At 40.7% G+C, this 25062-nt stretch overlaps 1 protein-coding gene across 4 annotated transcripts in view; it reads right to left on the reverse strand.

The window, feature by feature from the left end:
* Positions 1-718: 718 nt before the first annotated feature.
* LOC108443460 (dedicator of cytokinesis protein 7-like) overlaps positions 719-25062 on the reverse strand; it is a 50639-nt gene continuing 26295 nt past the window's right edge. For 2 of the 4 annotated variants that reach the window (XM_037535300.1, XM_037535301.1), the window contains 33 exons: positions 24949-25050; positions 23988-24074; positions 23671-23902; positions 23363-23527; positions 22792-22964; positions 22160-22261; positions 20674-20760; positions 20362-20457; positions 19533-19673; positions 19161-19274; positions 18855-19025; positions 16459-16598; positions 16033-16202; positions 15691-15839; positions 14879-15061; positions 13282-13408; positions 13122-13206; positions 12772-12868; positions 12490-12624; positions 11033-11185; positions 10193-10351; positions 9982-10082; positions 9701-9893; positions 8905-9048; positions 8658-8789; positions 7141-7155; positions 6573-6698; positions 6327-6416; positions 5964-6200; positions 4371-4514; positions 4178-4284; positions 3911-4087; positions 719-2054 (listed from right to left, as the gene is read on the reverse strand). In XM_037535300.1, coding sequence (XP_037391197.1) covers positions 2012-2054; positions 3911-4087; positions 4178-4284; positions 4371-4514; positions 5964-6200; positions 6327-6416; positions 6573-6698; positions 7141-7155; positions 8658-8789; positions 8905-9048; positions 9701-9893; positions 9982-10082; positions 10193-10351; positions 11033-11185; positions 12490-12624; positions 12772-12868; positions 13122-13206; positions 13282-13408; positions 14879-15061; positions 15691-15839; positions 16033-16202; positions 16459-16598; positions 18855-19025; positions 19161-19274; positions 19533-19673; positions 20362-20457; positions 20674-20760; positions 22160-22261; positions 22792-22964; positions 23363-23527; positions 23671-23902; positions 23988-24074; positions 24949-25050 — 4377 coding nt within the window. In that variant the 3' untranslated portion in view covers positions 719-2011. The remainder of the gene's footprint in view (positions 2055-3910; positions 4088-4177; positions 4285-4370; positions 4515-5963; positions 6201-6326; positions 6417-6572; positions 6699-7140; positions 7156-8657; positions 8790-8904; positions 9049-9700; positions 9894-9981; positions 10083-10192; positions 10352-11032; positions 11186-12489; positions 12625-12771; positions 12869-13121; positions 13207-13281; positions 13409-14878; positions 15062-15690; positions 15840-16032; positions 16203-16458; positions 16599-18854; positions 19026-19160; positions 19275-19532; positions 19674-20361; positions 20458-20673; positions 20761-22159; positions 22262-22791; positions 22965-23362; positions 23528-23670; positions 23903-23987; positions 24075-24948; positions 25051-25062) is intronic. The other 2 variants (XM_017724165.2, XM_017724164.2) reach the window with 2 other exon arrangements.

Here is a 25062-nt window from a genome sequence, read left to right on the forward strand (position 1 = left end):
AAAAAAAAATGACAATCTAGCTGCTACTTTAATGCTATGCCTGTTAATTATGAAGACAATGGTACTGTCAAAAACAATTGTATAGCACCATATATCAAACCTGACATGCTCAAATATAGTTGTTTCCACCTTTACACAAACAATTCACACAAACAATAGCTAAAGAATAAAAAAATAAATACTGCACTCTTACAGTAAGTGATATCATAACAGTAAATTGTCATTTATTCCTTGTCTTCAGCTTAGGGAGAGTGCGTCACGTGAGAATGTCCACGCCATCTCACAAAACAGAGAAAACAGTTGTAATATTACTGTTTTTTTTGCAATATTCAAAGAAAAGTCAGGCAATTTAGTGCTGAAAAAAATGACAAAGTGGACAGTGTTTCCTTCATAACAGGCAGCAAAGCAGCCAGATTTGCACAAAAATATTCCACCCCCATCTCATTCCTCTCCGTCACCAGATCACTAGATCACTATGATGAGTTTGTACTTTTCTGTTTTATTTGGCACAAAAAAGCTCATATAGTTACTTACAGTTCCACTTACATGGAAAATCTGTTCTTTTCCCGCACTGTTCCTGTGCACAAAGAACTGAGCACAAAAAGTGTGATTTCTTGACATGAAAAAAATATTAAACTGTCATGTCCATTTGGTATCATGGAATAACCCTCTTAGGTATTAAAAATCTCAGTTTTGGTAATAAAACACTAAACCAGTATAAATATTAAGAATCAAGTTTAATACAAACAGTAAAAAAGAAATATAAACAAATAAATAAAAGTTTGGTTATTGACAGTACAGTTTTAGGCCAGTTTTTTTGCACAGTATTTGGAGCTGAGAAAACAGTAGACATCACATGGACATTAGAGTGTGCAAGACAGCAGATACAAGGGTGTCCATTATAGTAGTTATGTGAATATAAGACTAGCAGTAGTTTCATTCCAGGACAGTGCAGAAGAACTAGATACGTCACCCTGTATTTTTTCACCATTGTCACTTCTTCCTTGTGTCCAGTTATAAAAAAAGATTGCTTTACTACAGTATAGACTAGTGGGCTACATTTCACCTCTGTGCATTTAATAAGAAACACATTAACAAGCGTGAGTGAGTGCAGATCTAAGAACAAGTGGCAGTCTCAATCCCCTACAGTGCAGTGGCAGTGTGCTTTGTCAGTGCTGTTACTACACTTGTGCAGTTTTAACCTTCTATATGCTCCACAATCCTCAACTTTCCTTGTGTTCTGTACCCATCCGCATTGCGAGTTTAGTGATTACTGTGGGAATGTCATGACCGATGACTTGAGCCAAGCTTTTCAGGCATCAGGGAGGAGAGCTTCATGTATTCAGCTGTTATCATAGTCACTCCCTCAGCCAATGGAGGAAAACTAATGTGTCTAAACATTTCACAAAGTATAAATATTTTTGGGACATGGTAGCGAAATATAAAGGCTTTGGTCAGCTCTTCTGACTGGGCTCAGAATGGCAGTGAGAAGGACTGACTGGGCTTGAAGTGCTGAATTACTCAACACTGCAGAGCTCTCAATGGCAAAAACATTACACCAGTACAAGCACAGTTACTCTCACTCTCTCTCTCCCCACTCCTGCATACACACACACACACACACACACACACACACACACACACACACACACACACACACACACACACACACACCAAACACAAAAGAAGGAAGTGCAGTGGACTATTTGGATTCCCATGTCAGGCAAAATCTAAAATTACCTCCAGCCTGTAAGGAGAGTTCTCGTTTTTGGAGCTTTTCCCCTACAGAGCCTGCCTGAGCAACCCTCACTGCTCAGCCTCAGAAGAGATGAGGTCCATGTTTATGCCACAGATAAGCCTTCTGAGTAAACACGTGTGGTTCCTCACACAGCACAGGGAAAGCAGGGCAGAGGGGGAGCAGGCCCAGGAAGGTCATGTGGGGTCTAGAAGAAGGCAGTTTGGTGCCTGGGCAGGAGTTGGTGCCTGGCCCCGCACTGGACGTTGGTGCCCCTTAGCAGTCAGTCCGGCGAAAGCTGGACCTGCTGAGAGAATTCCTGCAAAACGGGAAGAGATGGAGAAACAGGTTCGGATTTCAGCGGATCTGCCTGGAAAGCTGAGAGTGTTTGTTCAAGGCGAGTGAAGGGGCTGATTGTGAGGTAGGTGATGTCTGGATTGCTGGCCCTGATTAGGACAGCCGCCTCCAGCCAACTCTTGCAGGAGGGATGCAGCTGGCTGGTGAAAAGAGCTCAAAACACAATAAATAAATGTGCTGACACTTTCAAATAAATGAGAATAAATCCTTATCCTTTAGGTGAGTACAGAAACGCATGTTAACATACACTTGGGGGGGGGGTAATTGTCACAATAGAGACAGGCTAAATTGAGGTGTGTTACTGATACTAGTGATACAGCATTGTCACTGTAAGCTAAAAGAGAGTGGCTTCATGAATAAAGACGTGCCACGCACAGTGAAGAAAAACAATTGCTGTCAGTACATGATTACTGTCTACCTATGCTACAAAACATCCAAATTTTCTACTTCTAAAGTAGAAAAAATTCAAACGGCGAGGTGAAATATAAATCAATATTCATAAACCCACACAGATGTTTTGTTTCAATATAGAATATATAGCATTGTCACATTCCTTCATGTGTTTGGTCGCCATCGTGCATAATTTTTCCCCCTCTGGGAGTAAAGACATCGCAAATACTCGGAAGAGCGCTGAACACTTTAAAAGGTGTTACGGATCAAAATGTTTGATAATTGTGTAGAAGTACTGTCTACTGTTTCTTCAAATTCCTCCTGCCAATGGAACCCCTGCACTTGTCAGACCAAGTTTGCACCCCTACATATGAGTGTGTTTTAAGCTTTTCGTTTAGGCCCAATTGCCAATATACACACATGTACACTTCAGGTTTTTACACACCAACAACAACAACATGTATATGTATATGTATATATATATTTTCTTTAAAATTGAAACGTAAACACACACACACACACACACACACACACACACACACACACACACACACACACACACACACACACATTTTCTAAGCTACTTCTCCCTCAGGGTCGCCGGGGGGGTTGTGTTGGAGCCTATCCCAGCGGAGAGATAATGGTCAAATGTTTTTCCATACACATATGCATTGAGTATATATTCATAGTTACAGAATATTTTGACTACATGACAAAAAGAAGAATTAAATATAGGCTAGTTGTAATTGTGGCTTGTAGCCATCAGTAACAAAGCTTCCCAGTTCTAGGTAGGCTATTATCCAGAATTACTGGCAAAAATAGCACTGGGACATAAGTAATGGATTCCTCAAGGCCAAAGCCAAGCTATCCGACACTGTCAAGCACAGTAAGAGAAGGTTTCTTGTAATAATCAGTGTGCTGTCTGGCAAAAATCACCTAATTTTATTGTTAACCACAGATATGCAGTGCCTAATAATTTTGCTGATAGAATCTCTTTTATTTTGTAGCCTTTGGCCTATATGCTATTTTAGGAAGGGTTACAAAGGCAATGCATTGCAACATTTGCAAACACAGTCTTAGTGGGCTGTTGGGAGAACCTGCCAAAGCAAGCAAAGTTCTATTTAAATCCTGCAGAGCCACTGTAATGTTTGCTCCATTTGGTGTAACTGCTTTTTTTTTTTAGAGAACCACTTATTTAGATTTGGAAACAAATTCATTACTTTATTATCACAGTAAGTATATATAGTATTTTTAATGCAACATCTTGTAATGGTGTAATAATTTTTTTTTTAATTATTTAACTTTTTTTTTTCACTTTTTATTAGCTACGAAGGAAACAAGAATGACAGATGGATATGATCAAACTGAGAGGGCACATCCACCAATTCTTGTGAAGACAGTAGAAGAGCAGACTGTGTGGAGTGTTACCTTTGTGTAGGTGTGGGAGTTAGTGGCTGTAGTGTTCTGTACAGCTGGGGGATCTTGCGGTTAATGAGAGGGGACAGAGCCTCTTTCAGTTTACTGTAGTTCCTTTCCAGCTCACGATGGTACTCCTTTTGGTCCGGCCCAATCAGAGCTTTGTTCTTCCTCAATGCATCTTCACATCTACCATAAGACAAATACGTTTAGGAGATAAAGGTATATATATATATATGCACTGTGTAGGAGTCGGTGTGCCTATATATGTCTCCTCACCTCTTTGTGAAGTCCTTAAAGCAGAGACGCAATTTATTGTGATGCCGGAAGAGCTTTGGATCCTCTGGGATTTCAGACAAAAATACCTGAGCTACCTCCAGAGGTCCCTGAAAACAACAACAAAGATAATTCCCATAAGTTCACATAAGCATAAAATTGCATTCCACAAAAACACTTAGTGATAAAAGTTCACCTGGTTGACGGTCGTACCCACACATCCCTGCAGCACCATCTGCAGCATCTTGGAGTCAGCAGGATCCTGGTGGGTGGCGAAGGCCAACTCCTGAGTCTTCTTTTGCATATCCTCAATAGCTACTTCAATTGGAACAAGGATTATCTGACAGATGAGAGAGATCAAGTTTCAAAAAACATCTCTGTCTAGGTTCCCTGTACCACATTGGAGTGGTACAAATTTTTTGCTTAATGTGAACCAGATCTGATGTTTTCAAAGCTGTGTTGTTTTTACAAATGAGATCTGAGGTCTGAGATCTGAGTTCATATGTGGTCATAGGTTGGATACATATCAAATTTTCGCCAAGTGACCTTAATGAGAACAGTCAGAGTGGAATGCATGTGTTTTTCCTACCATTTCATACCATTCCTACCATGGAAGATGCGCCTACCTTGAAGTACTAGTAAACACAGCAACGCACCAGACCTTTTACAGCTTTCACCTTGCTCTAATGAACAGCTGAGAGCTGATCAGAGCAAATTATCTTTGTGAGAAAAGCCTGTTCTGTAAGTTAATTTGTTGTTCACAACGCATGTGGAACACCCATGTGACATTTTTAAGCTGGATGCATGCACGTGGGTCGTATCAGGGCACAGCTCAATCACGTTAATGGCAGATTCGAGTCACAAATGCAAACTACCAAGAAAGATTGGATGAACAAATAACCTCTTATAAGAACCTGGCTCTGCAACATGAAAGGCAACAAATGAATAAAATAAACCAATCAAACAAATTAAGATGTAAAAAACCAGGGTGCAAATAGCTAATAAATAATAAATATGTGAACTGGAAATGCAGAGCTGCACGCAACTGGAGAAGAGTCTGTTATTACTCTTGCCAAGCTATGATCAAGGAGGCCAATTAATCCTACTAATTGACTCCAATCTGTGAAAGAAAAACAGAAGAATGGAAAATACAATGGGGCCAAGCAGGGCTGTAACACACACTCACTTGTCTTACATTACTAGTAAGGACTTACTTTACTAGTAAGGACTTCCTTTCTACTGATTTCAGTATTAATGTAGCCAAATAATACTATACCTACACCTAAACTTAACCTTAATGTCAGTATCCAAAAGAGTTTTTCTGCAATGATTTGTTAATTTAAATTTTGTTAAAACACCACATGCTCAAATGAGGAAAATGTCTTCACTCAAGCAAAATGTCTTGTTGCAAGACAAGCACACACACATACACAATTTTATTTGGAAATTAGGCCGCAACTAAATGAGAAGGGTGTGTGAGTCTGGGATGGCCAGGAAAGCAGAACATTTCTACAGTCAAGTATTAAATTTTACCCGAGGAAAAGTCACAGAAGTGTATTTTTGCATGTGATTCATAAAAGAAAGAACTGCTGGCTATTCATGCTATTGGCTATTCATCCTGTTTACTGGGATTTTCATGGCCTGTATGAACACGTACAGCCCAGTAAAATACCATTTAGGAGCTACATGTGTGAATGACTCAAAGCCCAAGTATTATCTGTAAAGGAATCTCGATAATGTCTCGATAATGAGTGTGAAAAGGGCTTCACAGACAAAAAGGTGCCAGTACCTCCTCCTTCTGGATAACGTTGATGCGGGTCTTGATGTATGGGAATGCGTGAGAGGTGGTCAGGATGGTTTTGCGTTTGTACTGCTCGTGCAGGTCTCCGTGTGCCCGGCCGTCCAGCGTGAATGGTGTGCAGTACATGAATGTGCGCAGGTTGTAGTTCTTGTCAAAGTAAGTGATTCGTTCCTTCAGTTCATATGTGTCAAAGAAGGGCTCCACATATGTGATCTGAAGATATGCCTGGGAACCGGCACACAAAGAAAAAACATTACTTTTTAATGCTTAAAACATCTACTAGATGTACAGCTACAAGAATGTTATGAATCAACAAGAACTGTGGAAAGAGATATGGATTATTTTGAGAACCTTGTTTGGGTCCAGCTTGTTCTTGTCCACCGGGTTTGAGTCCTTAATGATCTCCACAACATCATCACCAAAACGTTCTGAATAGAACTCCTAATCACAGCCAGGAAAGAAGCATACAGACAAACTTCAGGACATTCTTTTGCAACGAAGTTTATGATTAAGTACTTGGAAACATTTTTTAAATATTAGAGGTTATCATGCACTGTAAGTCTTGTAATCATGACTGTACAGAGGAGGGAGACATGCCTCCAGCCTGTGTGAAATCTCAGCAAGCTTGGTAATAGAGGGCTCCTTATACACAAACTCCTGCTCATCTAGATCTCCGAAGCGACAACCGTAAAAACCCACACGGAAGTAGGTCCCAAACATCCTCTGTTCCCTGCAGGAGAAAGGGAGAAAAGAGATGGAGACAAAAGGTGAGATGAGGAGAACACAGCATCAGCCCAAATAAACATGACATTAGCAGCCACTTCAGACAGCAGCCTGAGGGATGATCACTGAGTGCATGTTTTTCTGTGTCAGCTGGCAGGCCTAGATTGAATTTTGAGTCCTGCCACTCTTGTGAAAGGCTCTTACATAAGTGTGCAAAAGAAACAGAGTCAAAGGGAATACTCTGGTGTTGTAACAGAAGTCCATGTCCTCATACTCACCAGAGACACATCCAGCCAGGACAGACACAGGGGAGAAAATGGAGATAATGAACAAGACAGAGGGATAGAGTGAGTAAGAAAAAGATCAGACATATGGCACTGATAAGTATACAGTATGATAAATGCACCAGAATTTCATCATATGTGTGCATCTGGAGTCATACCTCCCATCCTGAGCTCTGCAGACAGAACCAGACCAACATATAATTGCAGGAGCAGAGAGAAGACAAAGAATGAGACACAGATCAAAAAGCTGAAATCAAACTCCATCAATAAACTCAATCACAAGCACAAAATCCCCTAAAATTAAAAAAAAAAACTAACAAAAAAGAATGAACTTTTGTAGCAGCACCAAGAATTATGCAAACAAGATCATGCTGATTCAGACATTTCACTTTACTCTAATGCCGAATGAAACTGCCATAGGAACATGTTGTAATTCATTTTCCGATGACCGTTTTCAAGCTGTTTTTTTACTGGAACTTTAAAGCTGATACCTCTGTTCTGATTGGATATACTGTACTGTTCCTCATTCAAACAGTAGTCCAGCCTAAAACACTCCTCATAATTTGACAAAATGAATGGGCAAGGCTAAACTGTTGTAGCCTGAATATGCAGATATAAGTAAAATAATTGGTTTTTGTGACATCACAAAAACAATGAATTCAAAACAGGCTGTTTTTTCAGCTTAGTTTCCATATATTATGTGTAACAACAAACTCTATAATTAAAAAAATAATCTGATAATAATATGATATAAAACATGAAAAAATATGGGCCCTTTAAATTTCTGTCTCCCTTAGTTCAAATGAAAGAGTTTGATGTCGTGTGGAAACATTGCTAAGGTTTCAGAACATACCGTTCACTTCCTAGTCCATACACTTCATTCATGGAAACTAAGCTGCTAAAACATTTACCATTTCTGTGATGTCACAAAAAAAACAGCACATTTACACGTAACCATTTATTTTAAAGCAATTTCAGCCCTGCAAATTCTTGCTGAAATGATAAGGATTGTTTCAGCTCTAAGTACTTTTTGAATGAGACACAATACAGCCAATCAAAAAGAAGTCATTTACATATCATTCTCAGTAACAAAAGTAACAAAAACAGCCTGTTTAATTTTAATGTATAAAGAGTTACACAACGGTAACGTACAGTGAATCATGCCACATTCATATTATAAGTAGACATTAGGGGAAATAAACAAATGCAAGATTAATGTAGGATATGGACCAGAAAAAAGAAATGTATATAAAACAAACATATGCCATATCCTTACGGCTTCATGGCAGTCAGCATCAAAGCCACAATATATCAGGGCAGCACAGTAGTTTTGCACGATAAACCTGTTCATCTTTGTCCAATTTTACAACTTGCCTCACAAGCTATTACATCATCAGCATTACTCTGACCTGACATAAAAATGCACTGAGCTAAAAAATCAGCCGTCACAATGTGCTGTGTCATATTAACCTGGACTGTAGCCCTACATAACCTTTTCTTCAGCAACCAGTTTGAATTAACCTTATTTTTTATGTTTATGTAGATCTTAGTCAGCTGTCAAAGTGCTTATAAAAGTGTCATGTAACTGCATATTTGAATGAAATGTTCCTTTAAGACTGCTCACTCACTGCAGACATCCTACAGAGTTCCAGGCACGTGTAAACACTGAACAGACCTGGTTGTAGACTTTGTTGAAGGCATCCTGTAGCTTTCCATGGACAGAAGCCAGCTTCTTGAAGTCCCTGTTGGCCTCATGGATGGGGCAAAGGATCTTATAAACCTCATTTATAGCTTCATACATTGCAGCCTGGAGTACAGACAATCAGTCAAACACTCATTTATGTAAGAGGGACTATTTCTTTTCTATTAGTTAATGAGAAGCAGCCTTTGAATTCTGTGTCTATGTAGGCTTCTGCTCTCACCATGTTAAAGGAAGCAGCTGCTTGTTCCAGCAGCCCCACCAGCCCAGCCTCACTGAAGTACTTCCCGGCACAGATGCCCTCTTCCTCCGGGGAGAGGATGTCATCAGACACAGCTGACTCCTCCAGCACGTTAGATGAGATGCTCTACACCAAACACAGAAGAAACACAGGTTGACAACTAGGGCTGCAATGAACAGTTGAAACTGATTATGAAAAATAAACCAATGCGGATTTTTACTGTTGATGCATCATTTCAAAAGTGCTCTATAATTTTCATATGATACATGCTTTCAGTCAAATTGTAACAATGCTACAGTAAACGTTGGTTTCTATTCTTTCACAGCACCAAAAAAGAACAAATAGAACTTTCAGTGATGCATATATGTAAACTCATGATCAGTGAAATGCGTGAGAGGTTCAGAAACCAAGCCCCTGTAATGGGGCCTGGCAGCATTGTTCATGCTACTAAGGGATTGTTTTCCTACTAGGGAAATCCAAATATATATATATATATATATATATATATATATATATCTTAGTTCTGAAAGTTATTTTAACCCCACCCTGCCATTTACTGAGTGAACCAAAACATTAATATTCTATAATATTAAAATACAGCATAATGTTATTAAATAAATTTTTTAAAGCCAGTTTGAAACTTAACTACTTTTTTAATATGTTTTTTGGCCCTCTGCCCACCACAGACATTGTACTCTGCCAAGACAAAAAGTTTGGGTATCCCTGGTTTACACCCATATAACTACATACAAACCACACATTCAGAAAGCCCCAGTACCTGAAATGAGACACAGCCAATGGGGAGGTAGCGGCAGTCTTCCAGCATGTTAAGGTACTCAGCAACTAGGGCAGCGCTGTGTACCAGGCAGTGAGCAGCCTCAGCATGGTTTCCCCTCTCTGAGTGCTTCCCGGCCATGTTCTGCAGCCAGGTCAAACGCAGGTCCGGAGAGTTCTGATAGCCCTTAGCAATTCTACAGCATGGAGAAGTAGAAGAGCAGAATAAAAATCTTGGCCTGTCAAAAACTGACATGATGATGTACTAATGTCCAAATTGATCACCTGTACATGAGGTCCAGCAGCATCTCAGGGTCCTGTTGATGCTCCTTCATCTTCACTGTGTCGGTCAGAATCATGTGCAGGTTGAACACCAGATCCTGAACCTACTCAATACACAGCAACAAAGGGAATGAAGTCTTGAAACTACTATCTCTAACTTCTGAAAGGTAACACTGAACTAGGAGGACTGTGTGTTTATTTGTGTGGGAGAGACCTGCTCAGGGAAGGGCGAGTCTCGGAGCTCCAGGTCTTCCTCAGCGTAGGTGAGAATGGTCTTGAGTGAACGGCGCAGATGTTCCTCGTTAAAGTTCTGGGAGGTGCCCACAAGAGATGACAAGGACATAGTCACCTGCATCTTCACTCGTGCAAAGTTCTGCAGGATCAAGTCAAACACAGTTTTACAGTCCAGGCAGCAAAATCCTAACTTATACTCATACCTGTCTCATACTTCTATAATCTATCAGGACATCTGAATAGAAACTATTTGGAAATGTTCTTTAAAACTAAATTCCAACAATATAATAATAATAATAATAATAATAATAATCATATTAATAACATTACTCATTATTATCAACTCTCAAAGTAGACAGTTCTAATATAGGTGTGGTATGGCTAAGTACCAGAGCATCAGAGAATCTAAGTGAACCGAAAGATGTGTAGGGATGGAAACTTGAGGAAAGTAGGTAGAAGAAGCATACAGGCAGTGTAAATGGAGAAAAAAGAAGAGGAATAAAAAAAGTAGTTTATAATATACAACTTTATAGAAATTGCAGTATTCCAGATGAGAGGTTGGTAGGCATGAACAAGAATTTCTGCAAAGTTGAGAGAGAAGCGAAAATTGCAAAAGTTGAAAACTATTGCATCAGTTATTGAAGTAATGTGTCTGGAACAAGAGCATAGGTCAAAAGTAAGTCCAAGGTTGCAAGCTGCATTTGTGGCAACAACTGTAAAAGTAATAAAGCAAAACAGAAATGGGGGCTGAAATAGTATGAGGTGAACTTTTTGCTTCTGTAGTGAAAATACATTAGAAACAAGCTTGACTGTGTCTCACATTGCCAATCTCATAGTTCTGTCTCATGAGAAGGTAGAGAGAGGCGCTAGCATGACTGCGCACGGAGCCGACGCTGCTGCTGCAGTGGCGCAGTAAACGCAGACACAGATCAGCACACAACTCAGTGTCCTCCTCAAACAGCATCTCGGGGAACTGTGCACAAACACATGGATAAATGTTTTAAAGAAGAACTTTCAGAGCAGACAGTTGACAGACACATACTCATAAAACACAAACTAGGGGTGGACAATATGAGCAAATGACAATAACAACAATTATGTCACCATAGGTTTTAGGGAGCCTATCATGGATATCATCAGTATAGAAAACTGACCAACCTTATGGCTTATAACAAAGAGAACACAGCTTTGTTTAAATGGGAGTGTAAAATGCTGAACTTTGCAGTGTTTATCTGGCACTACTGTCTTTTTTTAATCTGTACCAACTTATCAAACTTATTAAATAACATTTGTGATAATGTTAAGACACCAATGGATCTTCCAAACATGCTTATATTATATTTAAAGATATGGAAATTGTAGGCTGATTCGTCATGCACCAATCCTACTTTATCTCTCCCGATATCTGAACTCAGGATCTTGGCCAGTACCAATGTTACATCTTTTTTTTTTTTTCTTCTTCAATTTAAAGTCTGTATACTACAGATAATGTGGCGTTATAACTGTAGAGTTAATTCCAAATCTTGACATCTATTTTAAGAGATGTTGGTAATTAAGGTTTTTTCAAATGAGGCACATTAGACAAGCAATTAACATTCAATCACGTTCTTCTAATTTATTGTTAACCATCACCTTATTATGTCAAAATGACCCAAAATCTGAATTCTCCTTTTCTTAGCCTTGATTAAATTGAAGCACAACAGAATTAGAAAAGCCCTCCTGCAGTTTTATTCTGATACACTTTCATATTTTAAAAACAGAGGCTTTTATTTTATCTGTAACAGGATCATCATTATAACTTGTTAGCGGAGCATTCACAAAGAAAACATCTGAGGTGCATCATATGTTGCAGCTAATATTTATATATAAACAGAAAATGGAAAAAGTAGGACTTATCTGAATTAACATTACACTGAAATCTAACACTTATTTGTAGAGGGTTAGAGATACAGGAAAGCTGATGAAATGAAAATAAGATTTTAGCACAATAATCTAGTGTTGTCTGACAGTAGCACAATAAATGTCATCAAATATCAAATATTTAAATTATTAGTCAAATCGTATTATCTGTCTGATTTTTAAGCAAGTATCTGCCGATGCCGACATGATTCCAATATCACTGTGCATCACTTGTTACAGTTTTGTCATATTGCCCACCACTGCCTCAAACTATGCCAGATAAACTGTTTATTTGTTTAGGAGACAAAAGTGCATTCATTTCGACTCAAATATATCTATACCACTCAAGCTTTCTCTCTGTAAATAAGATAAGCACACCTTGAAGACCAGGGCTCTCTGTGTGCTGAAGCAGTGTTGCAGAAAGAGGGCACTTTGGTTGCCAGCCATGCTGTGGAGCAGAACTCTTAACACCCCACCCAGCACACTCTCCTTAAGCTCGGACAGCACCACCGTCTAAGACACACACACAGATACATTCCATTCTCAAACGTGAACTCAATTTCAACTTTATCGTAATCATGTAAAGTAATTCAGTGGGTGGAAGAGAGCAACTATGAGCAAGAAGGAGAGAGAAAGAGGATGAGGCAGAGGTTCCTTTACTTTGACGATGATTTCCAGAGTGTCCAAGACTATTAAAGAGGCTTCAGTCGCCAAGTTTCCATCCACCACCGACTCCTGCTCCACCTCTGCTTTTGTCCTGCACATGCACACACACATACTGTTTACAGTGTACTACCCTGTGATTATGCAGTTCATTAAGTCAATGGCCAACTTGAGTCATATATAGGAACTCAGATGGGGATACGTAGCGAGAATGACAGAGTGTGAAAGAGAGCAAAAGAGCAAAACACAGCAAGAGTGTAAAGGAGAGAGTGAGACAATAGGGGGAGATTAAATAACAGCAAGAAAAAGATCCAGTACAAGAATAAGCAAGAGAGAGAGAGACCCACTTGTCCACTCTGTCTGTGTTCTGTCTCCAGTGAGTGACATTCTTCCTCCATCGCACATTCTCCTGGCTCCCATAAGGACTCCTTTCTGCAGATAGCATAGCTGTTATGACCAGTTCTCATAAACAACAAAGACAGACACACTGATACACTATTCATTTACCTCTACAGCGGCGGACCATCTCCTGCCGGGCTCCAATAGTGCCCAGGATTGCCTCCTCCAGTCGGGCCTTCATGTCCTGAGACTTCTTAAAGGTCAGGCTGTTAATCCGCTCCAGAGCCTTCTTCCCCTGAATTCACCAATCAGTCGTAGAAGGCCACAACCAAGCACCAATCAGAAAAGACACAGGTGTAACATTGCTATGAAAGTCTTCCACTTAGAGCTGCCTGATGCATCTTACTGATCTCTGCCATGTTGATCACATTAACCCTCATTTACAACTAGTTGTCTCACAGCATTTGTATCTGGATTGTAAATTGATTGATTTTAATCATATACATTTACACTTGGTCTACACTTGATTTTGTGTTGTGCAACACCCACTCACCCCCCACTATCCATATTTTGAATTCATAATTAACCTTAATAATTCTTTAAATGACCTGGCAATGTAAAAAAAGATGTATGGCAAAATATATTGGGTTTGGAGCATTAATGTTTACTATAGGGTGTAAGGATTTTTGAAAAAGCAGTATTCATTTTTGTCATAGAAAACCAACAAAGACCCAGAAGCTCTAAAGACTACAGAATGACAATAAGGCTTCAGAAGTCTACTCAAATGATGCAGCCTCGAAAACAAGGCAACTTTGCAAGTAGCAATTCATTTCCACACACCAGCTTTGCACTGTTTAAAACAATTAGGCTCCTAATTGTTGTCGTGTGTTGAAATGTAATGTACCTTAGCATGACTGTGAATAGCGTTGAGGTGAAGTATAGATTAACCAAACCTGCGCTTAATTTTAACTAGCTCTAGCTGCTGAAGGCTATTTAATTAAACTCAGAGGAAAAACTTGCACCAAGAGCTGAGCTGAAAGAGCTGTAATGCCTCTGTTTAGTGGTGGCAGTTCAGTGGGCATTTCCACCCCATATGGAAAATAGAAGAGGGAGGGTTTGTCACAGTGCTGGCAGGAATTTAGTTTATTATTTGGTTTAATGTGTCTTGGACAGATGACTGCACTTACACTTGTATAACATCTGGCTGAAATACATCTCTGAGCGCCTCCTAAAGGGGGTTAAGGGATCAGATTAAAATCCCTATAAATGTGTGAGTCCTGAGTGCATTTACACCTGCATTTTTATACGGATAGTCTCTATCTACATACTCAGACTGCATTAAATGACCAGGTGTGAATGGGGTCACTGAAGTCAAATTGCAACTGCGACATAGCGCATGGCGAAATCCTGCTTGCATATTTTAGCATTTTCACTGCTCTACCACTCCCATTTCAACTCAGGAAGGACTTATTATGTGGCTGAATAGTAAAATCAGGGTTGGATCAGCATGGAAAGCACCAAAATATGCAGAGCAAGGTTATTGCAGGGACAAGGCTAGGGCTGGGATTCACCAGAATATGGCACGGTGTCCACATTATGAATCTCTTAAAAAGCGCAAACAGGAGGGCTATTATTATTATTTTATTAATAATAAAAGAAATCTTAACAACTTCCAAAACGTACATACTGGAAGCTAGTCAGAGCCATGAGGCTTGGTAAATTCGCTGCTTGGCACAGTGCTGCGTACAGTGCATGGGTGCGGTACCTTGTACTCGAAGCAGGAGATGGCGAGGTGCAGCAGGTCAAGCAGGCGGTTAATGTGCAGTACAGAGAGCTCTGAGAGCCAGCGCTCCAGCAAGGCCGCGTCAGCGTTCTTCAGCACCCACAGCACACTCACCAGCAGAGTCCTGCTGCATTCAGCAGAGAGAGTGCTGCACTGACGACCCGCCTGAACACAAGCACGCACCACAGACACATTTCAGTGCTTTTTAAATCTCACTGACACTAACTCAAATCACACAATTGCACAGTGCAAGCTGGTCTCTCCCTTGTCTGACCGTTGTGTTAAAACAGGGGCCCATTTTGGCAGACATGCACAAAGGATGTCCTCACACACCCACAGAGATAACAAACACACAGACACACATGACCCTCATTTCCCCACCATATGCAAGTCATTAATACTGTAAAAACTTCAACAAAAGCCCTCTAGTGGAAAGCCATTGGTGAAAAATATTAGATTTCAGGGACAAGCCGCCTAGTGGCAGTGAGCAATATTGCAAGGGTGAAAAATATTCAGGGATGAAAGTCATCTCTTCACAACATTATGGTGGTGAACCATGTGAACTGCAGCTATGACCTCATTTTATTCAGAAAGGAAAGTTCTAGAAGGTACATCACATAGCCTTGATATTCCTTTCCCATCTCAACACCTCCCATCAAAAGTATTGCAGATGTAATATATACACAGCTACAAATCATATGAAACAAAAATGTCCAGATAACCACTACAGAAAATATGTATATTCCACAGCACTGAGATTTCTACAGTGTGAATGCAAGTCTGTGGCTCCTCACCACTGAAGGCAGAGTGAATGGATTGACTTTAGAATGAGGCATTGGGGAACCGGCTATTGCCATGGCAACAGATGGGTTGATGGTGCCGTTGTCTGGGTCACCATCGTCGACGAGTGCGGAGGTGTGCCGCACGCGCTGGGGTGAGGTATCTGTAAAGAAAGTAAAACAACAAAATCACATGAATAAACAATAGCAAAGGTTGGGAAAGTCCACCTCCTGTTCTGTTTGGAGCACAACCTGACCTTTAGAACAAAGACTATTCAAACCACAAAGAGGTAAAAAGAAGAGGTTAAAAATAGCTAGGAGTTACAATATGGAGGATGGACTATTTTGCCAGATTACCGGTAAAGTCATGGAGCTGAGGAAGCGTCTCCATGACGATGGGGATGAGCGGCAGGTAGAGCTGGGCAATGTGAGTGCGGACCTGGGGGTCTGTGTAGCGCAAGTCCGCATCATGACTGCACAGGAGAGAGTGTACTGCGCTGATGGCCTTCTTGTGCAAAAAGAAAACACTGGGGAAGAGATTGGGAGTGAGTTAGGCTGGAGGAAGGCATTTGCATGCATGTGTTTATCACTTTGTAGGGAAATTCCCCAGGATGACGGAGGGCGGGGCATTGTAGGGACATACTTTTTCTAAATAAAAACCTTTTTTGGGAGGAAAAAAAAAAAAAGAGAGAACAAAAAAGATTTAGGTCAACGTTAGGTTTTGCCATATCATCTTTAAGCATCGTTTATTTCCCCTACAGACAACTGTGTGTGCATGCTCACCCCTCTCCATCCGGCTCTAGGATAAGCGCAAGCTCTGAAAGCAGTAGGCCAGACAGGAAGTGCTGCTGGCGAAAGGGTACAGATAACTCAAACATGCTGACCACACCTTGGTCCTGCATCGGACAGGAGAAGGCCGAACTCTGAGAAGAAAATTCAGGGGAAAAAAAAGAATGAGTGACTTAATGTTATAACCTAGGGCATGTTCTTAAATGTCACTTTCATGTAAACATGTGACTGATCTGGTCTCGCTCCCTTTGCTTTTTTCTCTGTTTCTGTGCGAGATCTTTCTTCCACGCAGACAGTTTCCAGTTTAGGGGATGGCTCATGCACATAAGCTACCTGGGTGCTCTAGTATAGTCCATGCAACCGTGGGCTTTGAAATGCTTTGTGTTCTTTGTTAGATTAATATCCTTATTAGTTTGCTTGTGTGTCAATTGTTGTCTTTAAGAATCCTTTCATATTGAACCACTATATATAACTGAAAAGTTACATTATATGTTATATGTATTTCATGAGCTTTGTGTAGCCTGTACTTACATTAATCTTAACCAAGACAGAGGTTATAGAGGTGGGTACCATTTATTGTTATCCTTTTCCCCGTTTTACACCCAGGAAGTCAGGGAAAATTACTTACAACGTATTTCATTTTCGTTTTGTTTTGGATTAGGGGAGGAAGCTTTGTGGGTGGCTAGTTTGTCTGTTTGTTTGTTGTTTTGGCCTTAGCCCACCCTGAAGTTAAGCTACTTCTGCTTATGTCCATGTGAACTTTAAAAATATGTTTAAAAATTTGAGAAAGCGTAACTGTTTGGCTTTAATCTGACTTTGCTGTTTTGGTTACAATCTCTTAGACCCTAGACTATTTTCTCCCCATGACATGGAGGTTGTAATGCTATGCATTCTGCCATAAACTGGAACCCCAACTATTTCTACAGGGCACCTCTTCTTATTGTGTAAGATTTTTTTTTACCGTTGACAAACTGGTCAAATGATACACAGTTTAGTGACAACAGTAGATATAAGGCCATTGTCATAGCAGGTTGCATTTTAATTTCATTCACATATAGACAGGCCTTCATGTTATTAACAGAGGACATCAACACACATGGTATTGGTGCGGTATGTGAGGATGAAGCATGGCAAAAGTTTAAGAGGATAAAAAATATTTAATATATATAATAACCTAGACTGTGAAGTATGTGTGTGTGGCAGACAGCAGTGAGTGTGTTACATTACATTACATTTAGCAGATGCTTTTATCCAAAGCGACTTACAAATAATGAGATACTAATGAGTGTGTGTGTGTGTGTGTGTGTGTGTGTGTCTCTGTGTGTGAGAATGAATGAATGAATTATTGAACGAATGAATGAATGAGGGGCTGCAATGTGGTTGCCCTCCACTATTTTAACAGGAATAATTTAGTTTTGTTGGATTTATGAATAAGTCATCACAACACCCACAGAAACACTGACTGGTTAAGATGCTCACAGCACACAATAAACAACATTGTGACTGGTTAGAGGGCTCGTTTGCACCCTTCTGAGATATAAAACGCCAGTATTGTTATAACTATGGCATGACTGATATTATATCAGCTGATGTTTCTAACCCACAGTAATATCTCTACTGCCTAATAATTGGTTGCAGCACCACCAGGATTCAAACTTGCGATCCTTTGACTGCTGCACCACCGGGCCGTTCAATATGAGGCACTCTCCTTTTAACTACACAGTCACATGCAAAAGCTGCACATTGTTGAGTATGTAAGTGTTAATATTTACACAACCTCTACAGAGAACAAACTGCTGCACATTTCAATGCAAAATTACTGTTTATTTGCTGAACTGTGCAAAAAAATAAAACATAAAATGTGACTGGTGCAAAAGTTATGGCACTTGTTATATTTTGTTTTATTTCCTCACAATATGTTAAAATTAGAAAATTAATAAAAACTGCACAAAATGAGCAAAAAATACCATGTCTAAGGTTCAACAAAAAATACACAAGCGATTTGAATATCTACATTCAAACTTTTGCACACAACTGTAGGCCAATACAGGCTGAACAGGTGAATCTCAACACAAAACACCATTACAGCAGGTATAAAACATTCCACACTTTTTGCGAGAGAACGACAAATTACAATATAAAACTTTTTTTATGAAGAGAATTAATGAATATTAAGTACAAAGAGAGGTAGTAAACAGAAACTGAAAGTGTTTTGGTTATGTTATTTAGACTGAGTGATAATCGAGAACTCACAAATACATCTTTAAAGCACTAGAGTAGAGAGTATATAGTATATGGATTGTATTATATTTACTGGAGTAAATAAAATAACAAATTATAAATATAAAATTATTTTTAAAAATATATTATGTAGTCCTAGTACAACTTACCTGTGAAGTGGTGGAGGAGGTAGAAGGTGAGGGAGAGGCAGGAGGGCTGAGAGTAGAGCATGGTAGGTTGAGAGTTACGTAGTGCTCATGACTGCACACTATACGTATGAAATCCATCCTCAGAGCTGTTAGAGAGCTGGGGTTCTGCGCTGTGTGCAGCTTATTGGAGATCTGAACACATGCAGCAAAGAAACAACGGCAGTGTAATTGCAAGTAAAGTCACTTGCAAGTCACTGAATTGTGCTGTATGCAAACACTGCTAATAGGAATGCAAAAATGTGTTTGTATCATTGTGTTTACACATACCTGTTTATAGTAAGAGCGGATGAGGTTGAACACAAAGCCTCGGTCCATGAGAGAAAGCAGGTCATTGAGGAAGAAGGCCAGACTGCTGTTTAATCTCTCCACAAGCTCAACATCCTGAAAGCCAGACACACATACACACACACACACACACACACACACACACACACGCACACGCACACGCACACGCACACGCACACGCACACGCACACGCACACACACAGACACACGCACACGCACACACACAGACACACACACACACACACACACACTGAGTGTTAACTGCTACACCTGTTCATTCAGCAGAGCCAATAAAACAACTAGGGTTAGATATGCCCTAGTCTTGAGTGCTAACTCTTACATAAAAGCTTTTACCTTGTGGTATCTGCTGGCTATGTCTGCACTGATGGCACACACCAGGGCAGCAATATCATCCACAAAGCGATCTGGGAAACGCTGGCGTCTTGGAATGTCCAGCCGGGAGGTGAGGAACAGGTGATGGGCCATGCTCTTCGTCTGAGAGATTCACATGTTAAACATGTAAAATGAAGCGCAGGGAGGTGGAGAAAAGCAAAGCCCTGACCTGAAGTTTAAACATGTATCTTGATAATTCTGTGTGTACTTAATAATAAACAAACAATACCAATAATATGTCAATGTGATAACTGACCCTAACATTTTTTAACAGTGTTAACTCATTTTCCCTGTTTGACACTTCCAACCATCCACACTTCCTCCCTCAACTCTAGCTTGTGTGCTACACGTTACTATAACTCCACGACATGTCAATCACCGATTCCAAATTCATGTCATTGTGGTAGCTGAAAATTACTTTAGCTTCATCATCAAAATACACTTAGACTGAAGTATCATTTACAAGCACAGCACCACGCTGATGCCAGCCATACCAGTAATTTGTCAAACTATTCTAGACAGTGCTTGCAAAGAACTATGGGGAAAAAAAACAGCAAGAAACGAACACAAGCAACTGCAACAACTAGGGTCGGGCAGTATACTGGTAATAAGGTATGCTGCTGTATTTTAAAGGGAGGAGGAATCAGAGCAGGATAAACCTACTACTAGTGGCATTTACATTTGACATTTCAATTGTTGTTGCACTTAATAGAAAGAGTTGCACGTAATAGAGCAGGACTCTGGTTCTCTACCGAGAGAGATGATGATGATTTGTGAGTGTGATACTTACCATGAGCTGGAAAAAGAACCAGGCCTGCTGCAGTGCTGCCTCTCTCACTGTGCTGGTGCTCACAACCCACTGCAGAGCCAGCTCCTCATGCAGTAACTAAGCATAGACAGCAGACATTACTACACATCCAAAATATAGACACATGGTAACCAAATCAATTCACTCTCATGCACAAAAACTCAATTTATCTCAGGCAAGCCACACACACACACACACACACACACACACACACACACACACACACACAGATGTAAAAAGAATGATGGCAAGATGAATCAGGGATGAAATGAAATGAAGTGGTGTGTATTTTACCTTCCTGGCGACGTGTCTGGAAGGTGGTGAGAGGAAGGAGGCACTCTCGATGAAGGCCGACATGCGGTTAGCGCCCCGCTCGCTGGCCTGTTTCAGAGGCCATGGGGATGAGGATGATGAGGGAGAAAATGAAAAAATGAAGCATGCTCTGATGGAATCAAGGGCATTCGGACCCTTTAGAAACAAAATGAAAGCAAATGAAAACTGAATGGAAAGAAAAACTGCAAACAAAAAAGGAACCCTGGGGTTAAGAAGACTACCGTTCTACATCAGAACAGAAACTGCCATAAAGACCCAAGACTTGCTGCTAATCAGTTTCAATAGCTATGAATATGATTATCAGGCACAGTTATATTTTTCTAACCATTCATGTTATCTTTCTGACAGAGCAGCTAGGGCCGAACGATTTGGGGAAAATATCAAGTAGGAATTCTTCTGCAACTGATTTAAATGCTTCAATGCTGAACATAGTGTGCCAGACTCCCAGTTAGTTTTGGTTCTGTTGACATGTATACAGCACACGGATGTTTGGTTGAACGTCCCCACCTAAAATTGTTAAGGTTGTTGTTGATAATGTAAGCTATAAAATGAGAACTGTGCTGTTTCAAGCTGTGATGTTGATATATATAAAATAATTAATCTTTCAGCCCGACAAGAAACCAACACGAAAAAGCTGTTATACATGAAAAAACAGGCATTCAAACAAAAAAAAAGAAGCAAAGAACCAGCACCAAAAGAAGTAAGATGGATGAAGAGGTGATGGATGAAGAGTAGGCTTGACCACACATGATATTTACATGTATGTCTCACACACCCTGCCACACAGCATGGGAGGAAAAGAGGAAAATGGGGAATTGGGAAAATCTGAAAAGCTGGTTTCCAGGACATGGATTAAGTCTTTTGCACTACAATTTTCTGAATGGAGATTCTCTTTTGAAAGGAAAAGGTAGTCCTGGACTAAGCTTAATCCCTGTCTGGGAAACTTACCAATAAAGGTGTGATTTATAGAACATTAAGGTCTGAAATCATGGTACAGGGTATAAGTAAAATAGTCACCCAGCTCTAGTACACAGCATTAATAAGAGAGCTGCAGATGATGTTTGGGTATTGGTTATTGTTAGGAGAGTAGGGGTGATATTGGGGTATAGGACATAAATAAGAGAGTAGGGGTGATACTAGGGTATAGGATATTAATAGGAGAGTAGGGGTGATACTGGGGTATAGGGTATTAGTAGAAGAATAGGGTAATAATGGGGTATAGGGTACTACTAGGAGAACGGGGTAATACTTGGCAAGTATTAAGTTAAGTATTAATTAATTAAGTATTAATACTTGGGTATTAATAAACATTGATGAGGACATTCTGGTATAGGGTATTAATAGAAGAGTTGGGGATGACATTAGACTTTGGGGTATTAATAGAAAAGTATGGGGTGATATTGGGTAATAGGGTATTAACACTGGGGTATAGGGTAAGATTCAGCACCTGCTTGAGCTCACAGCTGGAGTTGGGGTTCCGTCGGAGCACGGCTCTGGAGCCCCCAGGAGCATAAGCAGAGTTAACCCAGGAGTGAGAGCGGTCTATTCCCTGCTCATCCACCGGCGACACACGCAAACACAAACACACAGTGACAGAGTAGGGCACGGTCAGCAGGGCACTGATAAGGAAGGGCGGGAGACGGCTAAAACTGGACAGACTGCTAGGGAGTAGTCTGGGAGGGGACATGGTCAGTAGGCAGGGAGAGGAAGGGAAAGAAATCGCTACAGCGGAGTACGGTAAAATCATCAGCAGCAGAGTAGTGCATGGTCCTGCACAGGAAGCAGCTCAACCACAGGCATGCACATCTACCTCCAGCAGCCAATGCAGGAAGAGCCTGCTCCTTTTATCCCAGATAAACAGGAAAAGCAGCAGGAGGGCTGGAGCTGCAGAATGGCCCTCATACAGGAAAAGGCTATACAGCAAGAGCTTCTCACTGTGTACAAAAAACCCATTACACTGCTCTAAACATTCCAAAAATACCCATGATGGGTAATGAAAAGAAGAGATTAGGGAAGTGGTGCCTTTGAACTGTCCACTATTAAAGAGCTCCTTGAGAGAAGATGAAGGGAGGGACCCACCTTGCTGCCGATGATTCTCTGCACCTCCTCGTCTGGCGAGGCGGGCGTGGAAGCTAGATCGGGGTTGGAGTTGCTGATGCTCTTGGAGCGGGACAGGTGCAGACTGCTAGGGCGACCCGTTGCTCGGGATAATGTGGCATACTGGATGGGAAGCTCGTAGGAGGGTCCACCCACTGTTCAGTAACAGAGACGTTAACAGCCACTCTCTCAAATAACAGGTTCAGCACCTTTTCACATACGTTTACTTGCTACTCAGCTGACATTCCTCCTTGCACACTATGTATGTACCCTAAACGGTCCTGTTCTGAGATTACAAAGTCAAGTAACAAACATGCCCTGCCCCCACCAACTGGACCAAAGAATATTACTGGGAAATTTTAAGAAACTAGCACATTTTGATTTTTTGTCTGCCGTAACACATCCACACAACTCAGGAAGGGCTTGTCAATTATTTGATAAGTTAGATCAGGTGTGTTAAACCAGGGAAAACTCTTAAGTGTGCAGGACGTAGGCACTCCAGGACTAGGGGTGGGGACCAGTGAGGTTTAAAATGTACAGTTCGATGGCTCACCAGTATGGGTAGACGCAGGCTCTGTGGTGGGCAGACGGAAGCAGTAGTGGATGTAGGAGGCCAGCAGACTGTTGCGGCCATGCTGGTCCTGATTCCCTTCAAGATTCTTATGGATCTGGTTGACAAGGAGAGCCATTGCTTCAAAGGCAGCCCGGCCCAAGTTGACTATGATGGGACGGAGATAAAAAAAATAAACGTTTCAGGTTTAAGAAAAGCATCTGAATAAAATCTCTTAACATTAACTTACATTAAAAGCATAGAATGAACTGAACGTCAGAGACAATGGTAAAAGACTAAGAGGTACATACCAATCTGGCCAGCGATGACAGGGGGGTGGACAATAAGGAGGATAAGTTTGTTCAGCAGCTGGTGCAGGAAGCGTACACAGGTATCCAGCAGCGCTCCTTTCAAGGCAGCCATGCTGGCCTTCAGTTCAGCCTCCACATTGGCCTCAGTGATGATCACATCCTTCAGTCTGAACGGGAAGGAATATTCCTCCAGCACATACACCAGGGTAAAGAACTTATCCAAGTGAGGATCCTACACACACATTGAACACGTGTTAGGTTGCATGTAACTCAAAACCTTTGCTTAGCGTGTTTGTGTGGCAGCTTAAATCGATTACCTGAGTGTGAACAGAGGAGGCAGCCGTGACCTCTACATTAAACACTCCTTTGTGATTATCCACCCACTTCATTCCTGGTAGCTGCACCTGAAACACATCGTTTATAATCACACAGTCCAGAGAGAAAAATGAACCCAGTTCAATAAACAAATTAGATAGCAACTTTAAAAAAAATCCTTGATGATTCCAAAGATATGCAAGTTGATGATTGATTAACCAAAATCAGATTTAAAAAAAAGCTAAAACTCATCTTTGTCTGATCAGGACTTTATCATAGCTATAAACAATCCCACAGGAGTAAAAGCAAGACTTTCCTTAGCCTTATAAGCTTTTATTTTCTGGCAGAAATCAGACTTCCAACAGAACATGTGTGAAGTATCGAATTGTGACTGTCTAGGCAAGGCAAACCCTACTGTGTTTTAAAACATACCAACGACACTGTTAAAAATATTTCTGCTTCAGCCTTGCGGCTCCATAGTTCCCGCACTGCACATGCTCACAACGGTTTTCTTGGGCGGTAGGACATCAAACTGTATGAGGAATTATCACCTCATATTGGGTTTTCAAACCCAATTTCAAAAATGGCACTAGTGTAGCTGAAGAAGTGCTTTTTTAAACATAAATAAACAATATTCAGATATGTGTGATCAAAGCCTTAGTATTTTTCCTAACACACTGCCTTGTTGATTAGCTGATCAGATGTATCAGGTGTGTTAAAAATGTATTCCACAACTTTGAAATAATCTCTATCTGCTGCATCTAAGGAATATGGACAGTTACCACAAACAAAAATTTCTATACATTTCCCTGTACTGCCTAAAATTCCTTTTGTGCAAATAGTGGTATAATTCAGGTGAGACAGACTGTGATTCTGTTGAAAAACACTAAATTAAAACATTGCTTTAAAGCAGGAAAAATGGCAAAATATGCATGGATCATGGTAGTGAACCAATAGTCTTACATCAGGCGTGAGGACCGAGTAGCTGGGTGGAGGTTTCTCCACAGACACAGGCAGGCTGAAGGGCCCTGTGCGCAGACGACCATGCTGCATCAGAGGAATCCACTGCAGAGAGCA

This window comes from Pygocentrus nattereri, chromosome 27 (assembly GCF_015220715.1).
Source record: "Pygocentrus nattereri isolate fPygNat1 chromosome 27, fPygNat1.pri, whole genome shotgun sequence".
In the NCBI taxonomy this organism is placed as follows: Eukaryota; Metazoa; Chordata; class Actinopteri; order Characiformes; family Serrasalmidae; genus Pygocentrus; species Pygocentrus nattereri.